The sequence below is a fragment of the Schistocerca gregaria genome, chromosome 5 (assembly GCF_023897955.1).
Source record: "Schistocerca gregaria isolate iqSchGreg1 chromosome 5, iqSchGreg1.2, whole genome shotgun sequence".
Taxonomy (NCBI): Eukaryota; Metazoa; Arthropoda; class Insecta; order Orthoptera; family Acrididae; genus Schistocerca; species Schistocerca gregaria.
In genome coordinates, this window is record NC_064924.1 from 199,641,478 (window position 1) to 199,658,481 (window position 17,004).

The 17,004-nt window shown below is 39.0% G+C and overlaps 1 protein-coding gene across 4 annotated transcripts in view; it reads left to right on the plus strand.

The window, feature by feature from the left end:
- The window catches only part of LOC126272502 (uncharacterized), a 139,118-nt gene extending 122,325 nt beyond the window's left edge, over positions 1–16,793 (plus strand). For 2 of the 4 annotated variants that reach the window (XM_049975393.1, XM_049975392.1), the window contains exons 8-10: positions 1,453–2,778; positions 4,970–5,080; positions 16,537–16,793. In XM_049975393.1, coding sequence (XP_049831350.1) covers positions 1,453–2,778; positions 4,970–5,080; positions 16,537–16,617 — 1,518 coding nt within the window. In that variant the 3' untranslated portion in view covers positions 16,618–16,793. The remainder of the gene's footprint in view (positions 1–1,452; positions 2,779–4,969; positions 5,081–16,536) is intronic. The other 2 variants (XM_049975395.1, XM_049975394.1) reach the window with 1 other exon arrangement.
- The last annotated feature ends 211 nt before the right edge of the window (positions 16,794–17,004 follow it).

A 17,004-nucleotide genomic window follows, 5' to 3' on the forward strand; every position in this document is an offset into this window, starting at 1 on the left:
TATCATCATCATTTTCTAAGATGCTGTACTTTTTGCGCATAATTTAATATGGTACACTTCTTTCTCATGACCTACAGTTCTGACTTCCTATAGGTAATAATTATAAGGGGCACTCAGTAACTTTCCACTTGAAAGACTTACAGTTCAGATGCGATATGCCAATCCGGCAAAATTGCCGTGGCATTGGGGGAAACATCCCACTGGTGCACCAGGTTGAAGTTACTTGTTTGGTACAACACTGTGTTCTACTGCATGAAGAAGTCTGTAATAGCCTGCAGCACATCCTAGTCTGATACGAATAATCAACTCTTCAAGGTCTTTTTTAAGAGGCATAAGATGTGATCACCACAAGGGCAGAGATCAGGTCCATAGGGCGGGTGCTCGAGTGTCTCCCACTTGAGTCGGCATGACTTCTGCATTAGACGTTTCCGTTATGTGGATGTGTGTTATCATAATGCAGCAGCACCCCTTGTCACAATTTTCTCAGATGTTTTACCTTAATTGCATGCTGTAATTTCTCCAGCTTTGTGCAGTGACTGTACCCCAGTGATGGAGACACTAGGTTCCTTGAAATGAAGGTGACGTCCCAGATTGATCGGCATCTTGTGTTGAATCATGTCCAGTATGGAACTTGGTGGACTGTTCCTCAATGATGGTTTTTGACAGACATGCTGCTGAAATTACATTCTTCATTCTCTTGTGGGTGTCTACCAGTGTTTGTCCTTTGGCAGCCAAGAAAAGAATAATAGCATGTTAGTCCTGCTTGGACGCAGTTGGTAATAACTTCACCATAGTTCTTGTTTCAGCAGGTCTGCATGTTTGAAAGACATGAATGCCACATGTCAGTGCTTATATGACTGCATCAGAGTCACTTTTTATAGCATGTATGCTGCAGCAACACCCTCAAATGGAATCTTTTTGGCCACTCCTTGTTCATGGAAAATGAAAGTGCTTAAGGACCAGCACATCCAGTACAGTTTCTTTATAGTTTCATTTGGTTCTTGCTTTTCTTCCTATTTTTTCTGGAAGAATATGATAAACAGCATTATATTATTTTTCAGAAATTCTGTTAACAAATGACTGTCATTATTTCTGGTGACTTAGTCCTGTCAGAGTTTCCAACTAAATGTTTGTTCTTCGGTTTTCTGTTGCTGATGCATTAAAGCCCCTTTCCCCATTATCATATTGTTGTGCTGTTTGCTGTTATTTATCAGTTTCTGTGACTTTTTATTGAGACCTCCTTCCTCATTATAAAAATATATGTTGCTGCTTAGATTTGAGTGATTTTTGCGGAATATATTTTGTTTATTTTTAAAATAAGTCTTAATATTATGTTTAAGGTTCATTCAGTGTCTATATATCGTTCCATATATATTCCTGCTTGTGTTTTAGCTCTAAAACAATCTGATGTTAAGAATGGTTACCTATTGTATTGATCATTCTTTGTTACAGTTCATTCATGGAAGAGTCTTCATGCAAATAGGAAAGGTTCTTCGACCAGCAAAGGTAATTTTTCCAGATTGTGACATGACAGCATGTATTGAGAGACTGGCACCTAAACAGTGTATTAAGAAGACACGCAAGAAAGATAGTGGACACAATGAACCAGGTGCTTTGAAGGAAACATCACCATCCAAAGCAACACTGAATCCAACTGTGATGCAGCACAACAGCTGCTCACAGTCAGATGTTAGCAATTTGGCAGGCAAGGATGCAGTTAAACCAAAAAATATTAAACCACGAACTGTGAACAGGAACAACAAAGTTCTTGAAGGTATTCGTCCAGATACTAGCAATACCAGAAACAATCTTCGCTTTTCTCAAGCTACCAGAAGCAGCAGAAGTGGTACCCTCAAAGTGTGCATCAAAGTTCCAAAACTAAGTGGAGAAAATAAAACTGGTAACAGCTCCTTGTCCAAGAGAGGTTCTGTAAAACGATCAAGAAGCAGCTCCAGAAATAGAGTTCGACAAAAGTCGCTTGAGTCAGGAACTAAATCACCACCGCCATCTGATAAACAAACTTTAGATGATGCTTGTTCCACGTGTATATCAAGCACCCAAGAAAAGAATGAGAAAATTCAAGATTGTCAGCTACATAAACCACCTGCCAAGAAACAATGTAGATTAATTGACAATGTGTCTGCTGTGGAATCAGTTGTGCATAACAATTCTATAGAAGTTTCTCTTAATGAGGTGGGCAGCTGTAATGTGTCCTTAGACATGCAGTTGCTAAAGCAGCCATCAGTAACATTAAAAAGTATAACTGAAAGTGATGAAACAGTCCATTGCAGCCCTGATGATAATACTCTCAGTGTTGACAGTACATTATCCAGAAATGAAGATAGTTTCAACTGTGCTGATTCTTGTGCATCATCTATAATGAACAAAGTAACTGACCCTGCACCTGTCAAGTTGGTTGCTGAAATGGAACAATATAATCAGCAAAATGAAGGTACTTCCCCATGTTTAGGAAGTAATGAGGTACAATCCAGCTCAAAAGATTCTAACGTTATTGAGCCACTTAAACAAGAGTGTGAAAAGAGCACTGAGGAGAGTGTTAGTGTTTCAAATTCTCACCAAGAAATAGTTGAAAGAAACACTAGAGATGACTTGGCCTCTCATGTATGCTCTTCTGATTCAATATCAGAGGACACTACACAAATGACATGGACAAAAGAAGAAGATAAAGTTATACTGAAAATGTTTCAGCAGGAATGTACTACAGAAAGAATACTTTACATGATACGTCAACAACTGCCTCAGCGATCTGTAGAACAGGTAAGACTCAGAGAATAAATTTCTTGTTTATGTACTAGTGACCTGTCCTGTCTGGATAGTATTAAGTATCTACAGCCAGATGACTTGGCTCGTATAAGTGGTAATAAGTTATATACACCAATCTTCCTTGTGAATCAGTCTATGCGATACCCAGTGCCCTGGAAAATTGGGAAAACTCAGGGCATTCTTCCATTTTGTCCAAAAAACCCCGAAAAACATACGGAACCTAATGCCTTTTGGGTTTTAAGCATTTGCTTTCCTTCTGTCTGACTCATTGCAGCACTGCGCTCATCATTCAACATCAGCTCGGTGTTGTGCGTCCGCCTGCTATTGCTGTTTTGGCATCCACTAACATCTCCCCTTCCTCAGTCTAGTGCAATGGAGGACATTGTGTGCATACTGAGAAACTTAAGTGTGATGTCATTATGATGTGTATATGCTGTATTGAAGATGACAGAAGCCACTTATTGACTTTTGCAGTCGAGATGCTTCACAGTGGTAGACATTTTAACAGATGAAATAAAAGAGCAGCTCATTAAATCTTGAGTGAGTATATACATTGCAACTTTGGAGGCTATTGCTATCTTTTCTTTCTTTCAATGTTAGAAACTGCCAGCTTTACCAAAGAGCCCTAACAGTATTGTGTGTGAATGCTAATTTAGAATTTTCAGATGTTATGTCATTGTGGCCCAGTTAGTAGAATAATGTTGTATGATGGTATAGGTACTGTGTCATAACTAATGGGAATTGGACTCTTTTTTTTCTTTATTTTAAAAGTGCTACCAAGTTGTGTTTGTACGGCTACATTCAACCAGACTATAGAGTATGTGCACTACTGTATTTTGACATATCCTACAGCTGAAAACAACTCACTGTCATGGTTTGTCTGTTTTTCACCAAAAATAGAAATAAAAGGAACTGGGCTATTAACATGAATATTCATTACATTGGCCTTGTAAACACCACAGAACTGCTTAAAACGACAGAAATTTTGATTTCCTCTAGAGTGCAGTTTAAAGAAAAGTATGGATAATTGTGTTAAAAATAGCACAATACATGATTAAGGACAAACTGTACATTTTCAATTAAAAGAACTCAGATATTACAGTAACTCAACCCTGTCAGAAAATAAAGTACATATTTTTATGACAGGGCACCCTTTTGCCACTTGTAGCTGCTGGCTCCATGTGAAATCTGAAGGGTGTCAAAATAGCTGCCTATCCTACCAGCAGCAGGAATTGGCAGACAGGTAGGCCTGTACAGAGACATTATTTAAGTGCCCAACAAAGGTGCATGGGTGGCACTGATGGTTTTGCTGAAGTGCGGGGGAGTCTTAGAGAGGGTCTGCCGTTTTATTCATATGTGTGGTAATATTGTGTATCCGCACCCCCTTCTCTCCCCCCCCCCCCCTCCTCCCATCTGCAGCTCCCCCCCCCCCCCACATGATGCAAAAGAAGAGGGATGAAGAGTAAACATTTTCTGCTTTACTGGTTCCACCCTGTATATCAGAGCAAAAAATTGTGGTCACGCTGTATTCCAAAAGGGTGAGAATCATGTTCAGTGGTATTGCAGCCCTGCCATGTTCTTAGAGGACTGTTGAATCAGCCAGGGAGTGTCAACAGTGTCAAAGATTGTCAAGAATGTCATCTTGTTGCACATCACATTGAAAATGGTAATTTTTTACTGTGAAACGTGTGAAAGTGAATGCCCCACGAGAAGGATTAGTTTCATTTATATCTTTTATGACCTTTTCATGTTGATTCTTGGCAGTGGTGAGTCCAAAATGTTTTTCTTGGCCATTCCATAAGGAAAGCACATAATTTCAATCCTGGGTGTCAAGAAAAGGGGTGAGATGTGGGTAAGGGGAGATGTGACAATGTTCCCACAGTGTAACACGTCAGTGGTAGTGTTGGGTGGAATTCTGGTGAAATGTGGCACCAGTGTGACATCATTGACCCTCTTTAAATGTCACCACATGAACTTTTGAGTTCTGACCCTCCAGGGCACCACACTTTTGCAACATTGCAGGGGCACCACACTTTTGCAACATTGCAGAGGTAGGTTGTAGGCACCTTAGAGCTAAATTTGGAACTTGGGCATCATAGTGGAGTACTATGGCAGTGTTTCAAGAAAGCGACCCTTTAATTTTGTTGCATAATATATGATGGCTGTATTTTACACTTGCTTTCAGTCTTACTGCAGTAACTACATTACTAAGTCATGTTGGCTGATTTTAAAATGCCAATTCAGGCAGTTCTACAGTGGAGAACAGGGTGAGGAGTCAGTTGCCTTTAAATTTAAGGTACAGTGTTCCTTTTTAATTTTTTGAGTGTTTCTTATATTTTGCATAACTGTTATTAGTGTCAGACAATGCAAAATGCAAAATAGAATAATGACAGTATTATTAAAAGTGTAAATTGCTGATCACTAGAGACTGGATTATATGCATCATAAAAACCTTAAAATACGCATACAAATATGCATAAAAATGCACAAAAAATGTTGAAATATGCAAGATCAAACAATAAAAAGACATGGTAGTTACTGGGGGAATAATATCTCAGTGTTGAACCTGTGCATATCAATTACAAGGAAGAGTGCCAGCCACAAAAAAACTTGGTACATTTAGAACACTGATATCATTTTCCGAATACTTTCTGGTAGAGGTTAGGAAGGGGGCCTTTCTGGGATTATTTTCTAAAAATTTGCAAAATGGGGATGCATACCATGTTCCAAGAATTGCTCCTTCTTTGCTATTGTTGTCAGTAACAATCGGATGGGATATGAGTGAGTTGCAGTGAAATAATCGACATGTACAGGACCACCTTTAAGATATATCGCATGCAGAGAGACACGTTCAAAAACTCTGTAATATTTTATTTAAAAAACAACATACAAGCATGAATTTTTTTGAACAGCATTAACTTTTAATAAATATTATTGGACCAAAGCATCATTTACAATTTTACATTTTTCTACTGTTGTAAACATAAACGACCAAGTACAGTTCCAAATGTTCAGTAGTAAGATTGTGTCTTCCTTCACTCAAAACACTTTTATAAGCAGAAAACGACCATTCTACATCAATTGAGGTAGCTGGGCTGTATTTGAATTTGGGTGCTATGTTGGCACCTACTGTTTCTGGTAAAAACTCACCCGTCCCATTAATAAAACTATCAATTTGACACAAGGGTTCAAAGCCTCAGTTATTGTTTAAAATGTTTTCAAACTTTTCTTTGAGTTTTCTTGGGATATCTCCAGCAATGAGGAGTTCATTAGAAGAATTTTATTCCTTACCAGACCTTGAGTTTCAACCTTTTTAATAATTGCAGGTATATGGGGAAAATGAGTGCTAATGCCTTTTTTAACAACTGAGTCATTAAGGGCTTCCTTGCATTGGCAAACTGCCAAAGCCTCTGCACTGTTGATGTCATTTATTACCACTCTAATGGCATCAAAATGTTCATTGGAGAAAAAGAAAAACACAGCTTCGACCCACATACCCCAATGAGTTACAACTGGTTCAGGTGTTAAAGGCACATTTGGTAGTTTTTCTTTGTAGGTCTTGATGCAAGCACTTTCTTTGTGGATGAAGTCAGTTTATTTACATTCACAAATGTGGAACATACTACTTCAGCAAGGCCATGTACTCCATGAGCAAAGTACGTCACATGAATCAAATTAGGATAAAATACTTGGAGGGCTTTTCCTGCTTTGATCGTATAGGGAGGAGCATCTGAAATAAACACAAACTCCCATTCATCTGCAGAAGATTCTATAAATATTTTTCTAATACCCTCATTCACAAATCTGACGACTGTAGAATGATTTACTTTTTTAAGTTCTTTGCAGGCCACTAAATAGGAAGAAGAAGGCCCTTCTTTTAAAGCACCAACAAATTTGCAATGTAACAGCCACAAGTGTCTTTAGTTTTGTCAGCTGAAATCCAGATAATGCTGTCCTTGAGCTCATTGCTTATTTCTTCCAGAACGTTTATGTAAATTGTTGGTGTGTGATTTTTATGCAATGTTGATTCATGTAGTATATTTTGATTTAAGCAAAATATTTGCACAGGAAGCCTTTGAGGATAGTGTTTGTAAGTTTGTGAAGAGGAATATTGCTTGCAATGAATGCTTCACATACACTCCTGGAAATTGAAATAAGAACACCGTGAATTCATTGTCCCAGGAAGGGGAAACTTTATTGACACATTCCTGGGGTCAGATACATCACATGATCACACTGACAGAACCACAGGCACATAGACACAGGCAACAGAGCATGCACAATGTCGGCACTAGTACAGTGTATATCCCCCTTTCGCAGCAATGCAGGCTGCTATTCTCCCATGGAGACGATCGTAGAGATGCTGGATGTAGTCCTGTGGAACGGCTTGCCATGCCATTTCCACCTGGCGCCTCAGTTGGACCAGCGTTCGTGCTGGACGTGCAGACCGCGTGAGACGACGCTTCATCCAGTCCCAAACATGCTCAATGGGGGACAGATCCGGAGATCTTGCTGGCCAGGGTTGTTGACTTACGCCTTCTAGAGCACGTTGGGTCTCACGGGATACATGCGGACGTGCATTGTCCTGTTGGAACAGCAAGTTCCCTTGCCGGTCTAGGAATGGTAGAACGATGGGTTCGATGACGGTTTGGATGTACCGTGCACTATTCAGTGTCCCCTCGACGATCACCAGAGGTGTACGGCCAGTGTAGGAGATCGCTCCCCACACCATGATGCCGGGTGTTGGCCCTGTGCGCTTGGTCGTATGCAGTCCTGACTGTGGCGCTCACCTGCACGGCGCCAAACACGCATACGACCATCATTGGCACCAAAGCAGAAGCGACTCTCATCGCTGAAGACGACACGTTTCCATTCGTCCCTCCATTCACGCCTGTCGCGACACCACTGGAGGCGGGCTGCACGATGTTGGGGCGTGAGCGGAAGACGACCTAACGGTGTGCGGGACCGTAGCCCAGCTTCATGGAGACGGTTGCGAATGGTCCTCGCCGATACCCCAGGAGCAACAGTGTCCCTAATTTGCTGGGAAGTGGCGGTGCGGTCCCCTACGGCACTGCGTAGAATCCTACGGTCTTGGCGTGCATCCGTGCGTCGCTGCGGTCCGGTCCCAGGTCGACGGGCACATGCACCTTCCGCCGACCACTGGCGACAACATCGATGTACTGTGGAGACCTCACACCCCATGTGTTGAGCAATTCGGCGGTACGTCCACCCGGCCTCCCGCATGCCCACTATATGCCCTTGCTCAAAGTCCGTCAACTGCACATACGGTTCACGTCCACGCTGTCGCGGCATGCTTTCAGTGTTAAAGACTGCGATGGAGCTCCGTATGTCATGGCAAACTGGCTGACACTGACGGCGGCGGTGCACAAATGCTGCGCAGCTAGCTCCATTCGACGGCCAACACCGCGGTTCCTGGTGTGTCCGCTGTGCCGTGCGTGTGATCATTGATTGTACAGCCCTCTCGCAGTGTCCGGAGCAAGTATAGTGGGTCTGACACACCGGTGTCAATGTGTTTTTTTTCCATTTACACGAGTGTAGATCTATGTCAATCAACTTTTTTGGTTACTTTTGGACAAATCCCTGCTACTGCAACTTGCTGTTGTCAGAAGTCATTGTTGTGGTCGTTTCTTCTGCATTGCTGGGATATGCAGACTTCTCTTAACATGCTGGTCTGTTTGAAACTTTTTTTGCCCTAAACGTTTTTCTTGCAAACTCGACAGTATACAATAATTCCATCATATGTAAATCTTCCAGGATGGTCAACTATCCATGAAACTACATTTCTTTTTTCGGGTGGCATGTTGCATAACAAATTACGCATGACACATCATAAACATGTTCAACTGTGTACAAGTAAATAGAAAGCTAAATTGAAACAATGAATGTGCAACTAAAAGCTTGTCTAATTTAATTTAATTGTTGCTGATGCTTACGGTATGACAGCAGAGGGGATTAACACAGGGCATGGGCGTAGGACAATTGACTCTGTCTGCCTGTTCCTGTTCTGTAATGATTTCGCTAGGCAGTGGCCTCTCCATTAGCAATTGCACAGTTCTAGGTCTTCAGTCAATCTGTGAGACATCAAAACTAGATCGAGCTAGAGACTGCCTGTCTAAATTTTTAAAATATGGTGAACATGGAGCAAAAATATGCGTCCTCTCTAGTTTTTAGTTAAATTATGCAACAACCAGTGTAAAGGAGCCAAAAATGTAAAGGCATGTGCAACATGCAAATGCATATAATTGGTTCTCTACTGATCACCATATAGCAGAGAGATGTTGAGTTGCAGATAGGCGCAATAAAGAGACTGTCAACATGTAACATTTCGGTCAAAAGGCTTTTTTTTCTGAGTTAAACAAACACACACACACACACACACACACACACACACACACACACACACACACACACACACAGTTCACATTTACACAAACAAAACAAACACATGTGACTACTATCTCTGTCAGCAGAGCCCTCAGCAGACAGATGTTGAGTTGCAGATAGGCGCAATAAAGAGACTGTCAACATGTAACATTTCGGTCAAAAGGCTTTTTTTTCTGAGTTAAACAAACACACACACACACACACACACACACACACACACACACAGTTCACATTTACACAAACAAAACACACACATGTGACTACTATCTCTGTCAGCAGAGCCCTCAGCAGACAGAGGCAGCAGGTTTGTGTGTGTGTGTGTGTGTGTGTGTGTGTGTGTGTGTGTGTGTGTGTTTGTATAATTCAGAAGAAGGCCTTTTGGCCAAAAGCTTACTTGTTAACAGTATATTTGTTGTGCTTATCTATGACTCAACATCTCCACTATATGGTGAGTAGCATTCTATCCATTTCATGTTACAGTGAAATTTCTGTGTGGTCCAGACTTAAAAAACACAAAATTCAGGAAGATCCAGAATCGAGGAACATTTTAAAACACCAAAATAAAAGCAAAACATATGTAATTGCATGTATGATTATAGCCGCTCCGATACATTGTATAAAATCTGTAGAATTGAAGGAAATTAATGTATAGTACAATGTTTATATAATAATTTGTGGTAATGAACTTCATCAGTTCTTAAAGAAAGTGCTGTATAGCAGCAAGTATGAAATCTGTTCAGAAAATTATGGAACTTCATCCACAAAAGTTTTCTTTGCTTACCTTTCACTTATTGTGCAAGATCTCCTTCTAAATACTCTCCTTCATAATTGATATACTGCTCCCAATGCCCTTTCCACTTCCAGAAACAGTCCTCATTCACTTCTTTGCTGGGTGGCATGAAGCTCCATCTGCATGTTTTCTCTCATCTATTCTTGCAAATCTTTGTCCTTTCATTGGGGTTTACCACTTTGGAAATAAAAAAAAAAAGTCTGCAGGCTGGGGAGTACAGAGGATGAGGCAGCACAGTGGGATTTTTTTTTTTTTTTTTTTTGCAATAGTCATGCACCATTTGGAACGAATTTGTTTTCTTGTGATTAAGAGCCATGAATTACCTCACCATGTTTCAGTTCGTTTTTTTCTCACATTTTCTTGCAGGCATTGCAACAGTTGCAGACAGTACCATCGATCAACAATTTGTCCCCATGGACGAAATCATGATGAACTAATCCTTCAAAGTCAAAGAAAAGTATCAGTATGGCTTCGACATTTGACCTGACCTCATGAGTTTATTTTGGTGTTGGAGAACCTTTCCTAACTCATTGTAATTACTGAATCTTGCTCTCAACATCATAACCGTAGACCCACACCTAATAATCAGCTCTGATTCTCTGAACGAACATCTCATTCGCGCGATCCAAAATCCTCAGAGATTGCAAGACATAGGTCTTTCTGGTCTTGACTCATGAGCCATTGGGCAAACTTGGCAGAAACATGCTGTGTCAGAATTTCATGACGTGATCCAACTGAAGTGTTACATTCATCTGAAATCTCTCTGACAGTCAGTCTTCAATTGGCATGCACAGTTTCATTGACACTCCTGACACGAGCGTCATCAGTTGACATTGAAGGGTGTCCTGAACCAGGTTCATGTTTAACTTCTGTCCATTTTTAAACCATGTAAACCATTCATAATGTCAAGTGCAGCTTAAGCATTCGTCACTGTAGGCTTCTTGTGTCATTTGGGGTCTCTCTATAAAGGTTTCTGTGAGTTTCATGCAAAATTTAATGCAGATGCATCACTCCTATGACCCTGCCATCTCAATTTCGCAAACTTTGTGGCAGACTGAACGATAACCAGGCATACAACAATGAAACTTACGGCAGTTATACATAAAAACACAGGTGTGTGCAGGGATGCCAACCGCATTTCGCTGCAACACACCATTGGCGCAAAATTGCAAATGTTCCAGAAAATTTTTAACAGACTTCCCCAAAACTGGTCAAAAAATTGTATTGTTATCTGCATACAAGGTAATCTAGCTATTTTCCAACATGTTGTGACCACAAATTATGCCTCAAAACACACGTTTTTGAGCCATTTTTCCTTTGTGCTTACGCAGAAAAAAGCAAAAATTGATGAACATGGTGAACTAAAACAGAAAACTGAAGTACGGTAATAGGTGTTGAAATATAGTATGTGGGGATGTATGTTACTGCCAATGGCAGTGCAGCATACTCTGATGATGTGGGTACAGTGACCTCTACTGTATTGCTTTTAAATTTTCCTTGTTCATCCTGCTGAGGGATCAAGCCCATTTCACAGTACTTTTTGCAGGAACTGGCATAATCGTGGCATAGTGGCACCGTGAAGGTGACCAGAAATGAGGCTATCAATTTATCTATAGCTATAGTGCCGAGTTGATGTTTATGGATGTGCTATTGACAGGAGAATCACAGTTGTGGCGAGAGCTCTTTAGAGGAATGTGTTTGTGGTTATGCAATGTGTGAAATATTTGTGACTAGAAAGACTATGAATGTTACTGCTCATCATTTCACTTGCAGCAATTTAAGCTGTCCTGTTAGGTTCCTGCCTAACCACATACTTGGAAATTATCACATATTCAGAAAAAAGGAGCCAATTACTTCTGAGAAGGAAGTATATGAATTTTATTGCTACTCTTTTCAGTCTCAGGAATTAAAGCTGTCTCCATGGCTCCTGCCTAACCATACACTCAGAAATCATCACATTTTCAGAAATAAATAACGATTTATTAGTGTCAAGGAAGAATACGAATTTTATTGCTGCTCATTACACTCATAGCATTATAAGCTATCCTAAGGTTCCTGCTGAACCACCCACTCAGAAATCAACACATGTTCGGCAGTGGACAGTCAGATGTTTATGTCAACCCTTGTTCTCCAATCAGACAGAAATGTTAAATAAAATTGAATATTGCAGTATGTACTTGCATTACATTCATAACAAATTCCCAGAATTTAATGATACTAAGATGGAATTTTTTTTTGTATGCAGCAGTATGCAAATGTACCACATGTAAATGTATAAGCCACGACATTATTCATTACGCTACAGACTAATTTATGAATTTTGTCTCTTGTCTTATTTACCAAATGTCTCTTGAACCCTTATTCTTTGATGCTTTATTAAGGAGGGATGTGACAGGATTGTAAACATTTATTTAAAAAATCATTACAGCCAAAATTATTAATGTACAAATCTAAAATTTTGCATGTGTAGAGGAAGAGAGCTGTGTTTTAATGGAAAAATATAATAAAATATGTAGGATTAATATTTTGCCAGAAATTTGAATTTTTAATTTTTTATTGTCTTTTTCTTTTTTTTTTAATAAAAAGCTAACTCGAATTCTAATCATGCAATTAATCTGAAAATTTTACTGTAGTGTCCTGAGAAAGTTATAAGACCACTGAGTGACAGTTATTAATTTATGGTACAGATTGTATTGTTAACAGAATTTTTAATTTTGCGCATCGAAAAGTAACTTTTTTTCTACATACAATCATCTAAAAATCAGAATGTAATTGCAGGAACTCATATTTTTTAGTTCTAGGGAGACAGCAACACAATGCGAACCGTTCCTGAAAATTTCATAGCATTAGCACATATACTTTTTGAGAAATGGCTTCTAATAACGTAAAAAATGTAAAACAGCGAAAATGATACTCACAGATTTTCTTCTCATACTTCTACATGTAATAAGCTTACCTCAATTTTAAAATCTTCCATACTGCTACTCCTCATCGTCCAGGTTTTTCTTCTCTCCTCTTCGAATCTGCAGGGCCTGTATTTGCAGGTAAGACACTGATCTGTTAGCTTTCTTGACCCTGCTCTCATCGATGGTGTAAAATACTTTTGTTATAAACACACCTTCAGCACTTCAATTCTGCCATTATTTCCATTATTGTAACATAAAACTGCATCACAGTCACCGATTTTCAGTACTTCAAGTCCCCAGAATGTCCTTCTGAGCATCTAATCCAAATTAAATTATTGAGGCTTTCATTTGCATTTTGTGTCTTTCCATGAAGAAACTTCCTCAATAAATCAAGGTTTGCAAGAAACCTGAATATGGGCTTAATTGCATTCATAACAGGTTCTGGTAATTAATGTTTATATGAATACATCTCATTTCTGTTGTTGAACTTACACCAGTCATCTTTTGCACACAGATTGTGCCTTGGTGTTTGGTCAGTAGATAATTTGTGGAAAAAAATTGACCACACAGCACGCCTCACTGCCTCTAAATTGTGTGTGTTTTTCCTGATAGCTCTCCCATAAAATAATTGAAGAGAATCAATTTCTTTCAGAGCAAGCCTGCCTTTTCCTCCTACTGATTTTCCATCCTCAAGTACCTCACCTTCCTTCTCTTTCAGCAAGTGATGATGCCTACCACCAAGCCTCTTTTGGATGTGGCCAACACATTCCAACTTTTTTATTGTTGTATTGTAAGGATTTTTACCTGTTAGTGCTTTGAACAAAGAGGAGTCCCCATCACCAGGGTGTTTAGTATATCTAACAACATACTGGTCCTCAGATCGCTGCATACTTTTCTTGCCACAGTTTCTCACTGTCTTCATTGTTGGACATGTTCCTTGTTGCAAACTGGTGGCAGTATTTAGACATAATTTCTACATCTAAAACTTCACCTGAGTCAATACCAATAACAGATGAAACTCCTTAAAGAGATGTGTGACCCTTTTTCATCCAGGTTCCATCTACAGGCACATACAGGTCAGTAACATTTGAAGGAGATTCATGTCATGAATATTTACCCAGTATCTATTTCTTTGTTATTTATTTCCACAAATTCCTCCACTGCTTTCTTCATAGAAACTTTGGCAGTACCACATGCTGCATCAGACGTTTCTTTATTTATTTTTTCAAACCTTGCACAAGGTGGAGGTATGTTCAGAAAACCAAACAATAAATTACCTCCTTCCCTGCCCTGTCAAAGACATCTCAGAGAATATGCTAACCTAAAATTGCTTTCATAGGTACCAGTGTCCGTTGTTTTTTGGAGGAGGAAATGATAATTCATAGCTACAAGAATCACAAGTTAATTTAAAATTACAAGCTATTCCTACTCTTCTTTCTTCAACAACAATCATGCATTCCATATTTTTACAGGTAACACATGAACATGAAAAATTTATAGCCTGGCAAAGAATCTCGAAACCAAAAAGTCTGAATCCAGTGGAATCCATATCATCATTATTCACGCACCTGTGCAATTCTCCTGTCCCAAGATTCGATGCTGAAGCTGAGAGCTTATGTTCTTCATTTCAAGCTGCTTCCTCTTTTTTGTTTGTAAACTGATTTCCATGAAACCTCCGTTTCCTAAACACAGTTTTCCACCACCCATTAGGCATAAAATCTTGACTTCCGTGTAAAGGTTTGCGAATTCAACCTTCCACCTACTAATGTGTGTGTTACTACTGTCAAAATGTAAATAAATCACAAGCAAGAAAGCTTTCAGGCAAAGGTGTAGATGTCAGACAGAGATATGGGTGTCAGCCAAAGATATCGAAAGAAAATAGCTTTCATATTGACAAGAATTCTGCTGAAGCAAGCAGTTTCCCAAAGGTGGGAGTGGCTGCCAGTGCAGAGTTAATCAGTTTAACAAGTTAAAGGCATTTGTAAAGCTGCTATTATGATAAAATTCACACACAACATGGATTAAACTGTGTAGATAAAGAAAATAATACTTGTGAAAAATCATTTTTTGCACCAAAATCCATTACATCCCCTCTCAACTGACTATTAGTGATAAGGGTGATGTGTTTGTGATAAATTTTCAATGTGCTGCTGCTTTGAAATGGCATACTATGGCGCGCGCACACACACACACACACACACACACACACACACACACACACACACACACACACTACAAAGGGAATGAATAATAGAAACACACAAAATACACGCTGGAATTGTTCACACGTGCTCACAAAAATTGATAGTCGAAAGCCCACTAGTGATGTCTGTGATGATGTCTGTTAAGTAAGAGTGTACTCGACATTACACACAGGTGGTAAAAGACATTGCTTTAGTTCTTTCACCTTCCTGTACAGAGAACCTTTATATTTCTTGCAATATCCATACAACATTAGTTTACTTTGAATTGTTGACAGAGATACACCTGAAGAGACATGAGTGCATCTTACATGTCACATGTTGAGGATATGTTTATGTGTAGCCACACCAAAGGTTCAAAAATGGGGTCATGCCACGATATCTAAATATATGGGGAAATCAAAATCATTTGTGCAAATGTGGGTAACACGCTATTATAAGTGATGTGAAATTTGGGTGACTGTGAAGAATATGGCTCAATCGGTAAAGTGACTCCAAAGCGGGGAAAAAAAAATCATTATTAACCTTTCTTTGGGAAACCCATTCTTAACATTGCATCTAGTACAAGCAAAATTAACTTTGAAATGGCTATCAACACCATTTTGATGCCTTTGGAGATCTCTTCCATGTGAATACATGGAAAATTTGGTTTCAAGCATGCCTTGGAGATACCAAGCAATTATTGAGGCAGTTGATGAGTGGGCATATTATTAATTGTAGTTGCATTTTTATTTTGTTGTCAAATACATTTTTCTACTGATTAACCCAATTGTGATCTTACTTAACTAACTGGAGTATAGAATGTACCAGATTCAGTTCCAATCTCTGAACTTGCACTCAAACTTCACATATCCATTTATGTTAGCACTGTTTCTGTTAAGAGTTTTACTTGCTGAAAATTTATTATGTATGCCATGTTGTGATTTGTGCAGAACGTTTCTCAACAGCATGTTGTGAGAATCCCCCATTATTTGGGCACAACATGGAAAAACAAAAAAACAAAATGAACAAATGCTTTGGGAACTTAAGCTCCAAACAAAATGTTTGATTCTGAACTTTACACCTTGACAGAACATAGGTGGAACAAGGAATAAATGATGGATAGAGAGAGACACAGAAATTCTAATGTCTATAAAATGGTGAATACACCCTTGTAGCAGAATAGATCTCTTTTGCACGGAGACCCAAACAAAATAAGGTAGTCATAAATGGTAGTGGTAGGGCAGTTAAGTACACAGAGAGATAACACACATCTTAAATCAAATTAAATCAAATCATCTTAAATCAAATGAAGAAAAATACATCTTTTGCCATTTGTTTTGTTAATGACGTTTATGACTACTAGTACTGTATTTAACTCATTTCATTCTGATTGTTAATCTGTCCAAATATTACTGTTTCATATCTCTGATATTGGAATTATACAACGTGATGTTCTGTTTCTTTCCAGATTCAGAACAGATTTCAGACACTGATGAATCTATTACAGAAAATGACTGGAGTTCGTATGGATGATGATAAGGGAGTGTGAATGAATTATGTTTATTGTTTTGTAATTTGTGAAATTAAAATTATTTATGTAAGTTATTGACATGATTGCAGTGTTTGGTTGATTTTTGTAACTAATTAAATGTGTATTATTTACGGTGAAACTCTCCCAGTATTAAAGTGTCTCATTTTTAGGATGAGTGCTAATTTGACATATTATGACTTGGTCTCAGATGATGAAACCCCCAATACCCTACACACATAAAAATGCAGTGCTTGGAGCTTTCAGAACCCGAAGTTTCTTCTTAAGGATAGAAGTTAGTATTATAGATGGACATGATAGGGAAAGGAATATGGAGTACTACAAGCTTGCAGTACTGTCTATTTATATTTGTGTGTGTCTGCCAATTGTTATGAGTAGTGCCTCCTG